At 35.3% G+C, this 6,851-nt stretch overlaps 1 protein-coding gene across 1 annotated transcript in view; it reads left to right on the top strand.

The window, feature by feature from the left end:
• Positions 1 to 6,666: 6,666 nt before the first annotated feature.
• The window catches only part of FAM227B (family with sequence similarity 227 member B), a gene marked incomplete at its 5' end in the record, with an annotated part of 186,650 nt that continues 186,465 nt past the window's right edge, over positions 6,667 to 6,851 (top strand). The window contains one exon of the mRNA XM_081049965.1: positions 6,667 to 6,717. Coding sequence (XP_080906091.1) covers positions 6,667 to 6,717 — 51 coding nt within the window. The remainder of the gene's footprint in view (positions 6,718 to 6,851) is intronic.

Raw genomic sequence — 6,851 nt, 5'->3', positions numbered from 1 at the left:
TATGGTGGCTTAAAACAATTTTATTACATTCATGAATTGTGTGTTCAGTAGGGCACAGAAGGACAGATTTTTTCTGATAACTCAGCTGGGAAGACTATGAATGCTGTGGTAGCAGAGCTCCTATGTGTGGCCTCTCCATGTGGCTTGCACTTCCTCACAGTATGGCAGCAGGGTAATCAGACTTCTTAATTTGGACCCAGTGCTCCAAAGTCAAATGTTGCAAAAAACAAGGCAGAACCTAGACTGAAAAAGTAACAATGTCACTGCTTTCACATTGTTTTGGTTATAAATGACTCTCAAGTCCTGTTCAAATTTTAGGAGAGGGGATCTAGATGCCACTTCTCAAAAGACTGTCAAGAATCTGTGGCCATATTTTTAAAAACCAACACAGTGAATTAACTGCTGTCACAGACAACTCCAAAATTTCAGTGGTTTCATACAATAACTTTTTTTTCTCAAAAGAAATGCATTATGTATGTTACTAGTCAGATAAAATGCTAGACTCAAGGATGCAAGTTTTATTTTTAGTCGTTCTGCAGTCTCCTATGACTTGGGATCCACAACTTATCTGACAAGAAGGAAAGCATGGTGAATCACACAAAAAGTTTTAGATGTCAGCACTAAAAATGGTGCATATCACTTTGCCCACAGTTCATTGGCCAGAATTTAGTCCCAAGACCCCCACTTTAACTGCAAAAGAGCCTGGGAAATGTAAAGAAACATACGCATATCAGCGAGCACTAACAGTTTGCCTCATTCTAGGCTTGTAACCAAAACCCTGTGATCCCCAACCTCTCCACTCTATTCTCAATTCTCTCAAAAGGAAACTCCTTTCAAGTCTTTTTAATATTTCTTCTGTTATTTAGTCCATGTTTCAAAACATGGTTATACTGTGATTTCTTGATTTTTTAAGCTCACACATTATTGACTTTCTCCTATGAAGTCAATGGTAAAGCTGTTTTATAACACCACCCCTAAGTGTGTGAACATTCCTTCTCTAACTACTCCAACACACTCTTCTTATCCCCTCATCTCTCAATATAACTATACCAGTTTTTGTTTAAATCAACTTTTGTAAATACCAGTCTACGCTGATCACATTAACTTTCAATACCACCTTTTACTTTCCTTTGTCTTAATGCCATATTTCTATGTGCTTATTTGCATTCTGTCCTCAAACACTCAGCCGAAGTGATAAAACATCACAATCAACACATCAGTTAATCTAGAAGATTTTGTTTTCCTACCAGATAGTGCTAGAGCAGTACAACCTCTAGTTCATTCAGTATTGGTTGCTTTTACCAATCCAATACTGCTCTCCTGTGTTGGATCCCTTTAATCCTGTGTTCTTATGAAACATATCCTCTAGTATTTTCTTTCTGAGGAAAGGTAAATGCGAGTGTGGTATACAGCATCATGACCACCCCAGAATATGTCCACATCCTAATCTCTAGATTCTATGTTTCCTTATGCAAAAGGAATTTAGCATATCCAATTAAGTTAAGGATCTTGAGATGGGGAAATTACCCTGGATTATCTGTGTGAGCCAAACATAATTACAAGTATCCTTATAAGAGGGAGACAAGAGGTCAGAGAGGGGAGAAGATGCTACACTGCTGGCTCTGAGGTTGGAGGAAGAAACTAAAGAGTAAAGGAATGTAACTCCCAGAAGCTGGAAAAGTTAAGGAACCAGATTCTCCCCCAAGAGCCTCCAGAAGGAGCACAGAGAGCCCTGCAGACCCATTTCAGACTTCTGACTTCCAGAACTGTAAAATAAGAAGCCTGTGTGGTTTTAAGCAACTGTTTGTGGTAATTTGTTACAGCAGCAAAATGAAACTCATCCAAGGAGAAATGTTTTATTTTTGTTTGTTTGTTTTTACTACCTTGCAGATCTGAAAAGTGCTACACTCTTAATTGATGGTCTGCCTATATTTAAATTTCTAGGTTGAGATCATTTTTCTTGAATAATCCTCTAAATTCTTATCTTTTGTCCTCTGATTCTTTTCTTTAATCTTTTCTAGTTTCCAGAAGATTTCTTCATCTCTCCCCACCCCCACAAACATTTTGTTGAATATTTAACTTATACTATTATATTTGTACTTTTTAAAAATTTCGTTACCTTACAATGTGCTGTTTTAGTTTCAGGGATGCATTACCTTATATCTTTCTAAGAATCTTAAAGGCTTTTAAAAGTTTCATTCTGTTCACCATATTGTCTGTATCCTCTCAGATTTCCATTTTTTGTTTGATTTCTTAAGTATCTAGTAATCCTTGGATTTCTATTCACATTGAAGAATAAAGATTAAAATGATGACAGAAAGCTCAATGTAATAGGGATTGTCAAGAAAACAACTTCATAATAGGGTCAGATTTTACATTGCAAGATTTCGAACATCTATAGAATAAAGAGCACTAATGAAGATAAGAGCAGAAATCAATGAAATTGAAAACAAAGGAACAAGGCCAAAAGGGTTATTTGAAAAGATTAATAAAATTGATAAGCCCTTAGATGGACTGACCAAGAAAAAAGAGAAACCTCAAAGTACAATCAAAAAGGAAATATCCTGCAGATAATAAAAACAATAAAAGGATATTAAGAACAAACATTGATGTCAAAGGATTTGACATTTTTTATTTTCCTTGAAAAACGCAATTTACCAAAACTGATATGAGGAAATAGACTATCTGAATAATCCTATACTAATTTTGAAAAATTGTATCTGCATTAGTCTGCTCTGGCTGCCACAATAGAATACCAAACAATGGGTGACTTGAACAACAGAAATTTATTTTCTCTTAGTTGTGGAGGCCAGAAGTCCAAGATCAAGGTGCTGTCAGGGTTGATTTCTGGTGCGATCTCTCTTCTTGGCTTGTAGATGGCTGCTTTCTCACACTGTTTTCTTACATGGCCTTTGTGCAGGCAGGAGAGAAAGACCTCCCTGGTGTTTATTCCTCTTCTTATAAGATAACACTCCTATTGCATTAGGGTCCCACCCTCATGACCTCATTTAACCTTAATTTCTTCCCCAAAGGCTCCACCTCCAAAAACAGTCACTTTGGGGGTTAGGTCTCCAACATAGTAATTGGGTAGGGGAGAAAGACAGTTACGTCTATAACAGTATTCTTAATTTAAAAATTCCCCGTAATTTCAGATTTCGATAGCATCACCAGCAAGGTCTATCAAACATTTAAGGAAGAAATAGTATTGATCTTTCAGATTTCCTAATTCTTTTAGAGAATTAAAAAAACAGAAATGTTTCCCAATTCTTTTTTTTTTTTTTTAGGCCAGAATAACCTTAATTCTTTGACAAGAACATTATAAGAAAGAAAATTTCAGGCCAGTATGTCTCATAAACAATTTGACACGGGTCCGTCATGGTGAATATTCCGTATTCCATTACTTTAAAAGATTTTGTATTCTGCAGTTGTGAGGTATAGTTGTTTGATAAATGTCGATTAGGTTAAGTTACTTGATAATGTTGTTCAAATGTTTTCTCTCCTTACTTATTTGTGTGTGTGTACTTGATTCATTGATTACTCAGAGAGGTGTGTTAAGATATCGAAGTTTAATTGTGGTTTTGCCTATGTTTCCCTTTAGTTTTACCAATTTCTGCTATATTTATTTTGAAGCTCTTTTATTAGATGCAAACACATTTAGTCTTGATATGTCTTATTAATGAATTGACCTTGTATAAATATGAATTAACCCTATTTGTCTGGTAATACTCCTTGTCTTGAAGTCTAGTTTGTTTGATATTGACACACCAGTTTTCTTATGATTTGTGTTTGCATGATTCTAGAATTTCTGTTAGTTTCTATTTTAGAATTTCTGTTTCTCTTGAAATACCCCATTTCTTCATGTACTATAATTCAATGCACATTGTCAAACCTTTAACATATTTATAATAGTCATTTTAAAGTTCTTGTCTAATAATGACAATAACTGGATTCTCAGTGAATTGGTTTGTATTAACTGTGTTTTCTCATGATTATGGGTCCCATTTTTCTTCCCCTTTGTATGTCTTGTAATTGTTTTATTGTGTGTTAGACACTATGTGGGGAAAAAATTGCGGCGGCTAAAGTTTAGTTTTGTTTAGTTTTCAGAGAACGCAAGCCTTTTTCTCTCGTTGGTATTGAGAATGAGAGGCTGATCTTTTGGAATCCTCCTAGACTGGAGTTGAGCTTTGAGGTCGGTGGCAACTTTCATTAGATTGAGTTCACCTATGACTAACCCAGCCTCCAACTTCCCTATTCATAGCCACCTCTTATATCTTGTCACTATTGAGTTGGAACAAGTTTGGACTGAAGTTTTGGATATTTTTGGTTCACCTTTGGAGTCAACTCTGTCAAAGGCGTGGAACCCAAGTACTGTAAGAATGTGTTGGTCTATATAAGTTCTCTAACTTTCCAGCCCCACCTCCACTGCTACTTTTTTGACAAAATTCAGAAGTAAAGTTTGGGGGCCAGGGAAGGAATTGTTTGGCTGACTCATTTGTTTTTGCATTTGGGTGTCTTTCAGACTCCAGTTTGTTCCCCTCGTTCACACTGACGTCTAAAGCCCAGCTGATTTCTCTTCTCTGCAAAGTTACTGCACCATGGCAAGCTAACTCGTCCCTCAGTGGATGTGCAGACCTCACTGCAGGGTAAGGAAGCTGCCACAGCTTTGTGCTCACTTATGAAGGGCATGTTTTTCTCTGGATTTCAGGTCATCAGGGCTTCCAGGTTGGGCAGCTTCACGGGCTTGCAACCTGTACATTTGCACAGGGTCTCATGATTAGAAGATCCTACACTTGGTTTAATGGTGTGACGTTACCATCTTCGAATTCTTAATAATTTTTAAACAAGGGACTCTGAATTGTCATTATTTATGTAGCTGAACGTGCTTACTCGCATCTGCCACTCTTCACTAACCCCGTAGAAAGTTAAGATTTTTATTTGGTCCCGGTTTTTCTTGTTACCATGGAAGCATAGATGTTTCGCATCCTTCTACATCCTACCTGCCAAGAGCCTCATCTCCTTTTACCTAGAGAACTTTGGAACTTTATATTAAAATTAGCTGGAACTTTCCTGCATGGGTTTAACTTCCTTAATTAATTTTCTCATTCCCTTTAGTTGAAATGTAGGTATTGTTTTTAGTGCTTTGTACTAGACAGCCATTACAAGAAAAAAGTCAGCATTTAAATTGTTTTAATTAGGCTCCTTTATAGTCTTACATTTAAAAATATACTGATAGTTTCTGTCTAGCCAAACTTCAGGTCTCACTATCCCTGAAGATACTATATCATGAACACTTTTTGTTCACTCTACATACACTGCCTTTCTTATTTCTTACCCTTCTCAATCTGAGTAGGCCTAGAGTCCCATGTTTGCCATAAAAGTTCCTCAACAGCTCTATGCGTCTTTGCACCTGAGCACTTTTTTTTGTAATGATTGTCACATATGCCCTTTCTTTTTTTATTATTGTATTATCTGTTGTAAATTGACTAATAGTCATTATATATTTTAAACAACATCAAGAGAATGAAATATTCTCTTTAACCTCAAATGTGTAGTTATTTTTACAAAACATGGCCTTGTGATTTTGTAATCTTGATCATTTTATCTATTGATGTGAAATATGTGTTTTAGTAAATTAAAGTATGATGTAATTCTTTCAGCCATGTCATCATCAAACCATTAGGGTATCAAAATAGGATATTCTGGATTCCTCTTATTTTTGTTTTCTCATTCGTTTTTCCTCTCTAGAACATTTTCTTTATTTAAAAAAATTTTAAAAACACACACCTTTCTCTGACATTCATTTAATCATTTATTCATTAATTAATGCACACTGAAAGTATTTATTATGCACTGACCACTGGGCAAGCCTCTGTATGAAGTTTTGACAGTTCAGCAATGATTACATCATAGTTTCCATCTTCATAGAGATACAAATCTGCTGTCTGTTACCACAGAGAATCATTTTGGGGGCCAAGAAAGGCTTCATAGAAAAAGTGATTTTTGATTTGATATTTGAAATAAGAGTTAAATAGGTCAACAAGGGGTTGGAGGTAGGGGGCTTGACACCGGGAGCCTTCTAAGCAGGAGGAAGAATGAATGTGTACAGTCTCTAAAGCAAGAAAGAGCAAGATGTGCTTTCAGTTGAAATTAATTTGTCTAACGAAAGAATACATTTTTGACTTACAAAGAAACTACTAGTAAAATAGGGTTATTATTTATTACACTAAAATATTTAAGGTATTGTCACTATATCTAGTGTGGCTTTTTAAATACTTCATCAGCAAGAGGAGCATGTTATTATATTTTTGACTCTAGATTTATTGTAGACACCATCCAAAATACCTTGTATCTCTTGTAGGAATTTGAAGGGAGGACATTCAGAAGATTTCGTGTGGAGCTTTTCTCTAGGAGTGGTATAAGGAGTGGTATAAGAGGGAAGCCATTTATAGAATTTGGTTTGGAGGCTCAGAATTTAAATGGTGATCTCTGTCCTTTTTCAAAGTGCATGGAGTTTACAATGTGAATATTTTACAATATCTGATGGCTCTGAAAATTATAACTTAAATCCAGAATCTTACATTTATTTATTTAAGTAAATTATGTATAAGTGTCATAAACAATCTGAATTTATTTTAATGAGCAATATTGATTTTATCTCATTAGAAAATGCAAGAACCTCCAAAGAACGTTGAAGAATTCCTAAAGTTTCAAAATTGGGTGAGTAGAACATCATATTTTATTTGACAATACATCTTTTAAAATATCAGTTATGGAGATGGAAAAGGCTTAGAAAAACTTTAAGAACAGAAATTCAAGAACTACAGTTCAATGTGGGAAATGTTTGTAAATCT

Source organism: Rhinolophus hipposideros (assembly GCF_964194185.1).
Source record: "Rhinolophus hipposideros genome assembly, chromosome: 5".
Taxonomy (NCBI): domain Eukaryota; kingdom Metazoa; phylum Chordata; class Mammalia; order Chiroptera; family Rhinolophidae; genus Rhinolophus; species Rhinolophus hipposideros.
Note: the sequence above shows the minus strand (reverse complement) of the source record. Positions and strands in the feature narration are given on the sequence as shown.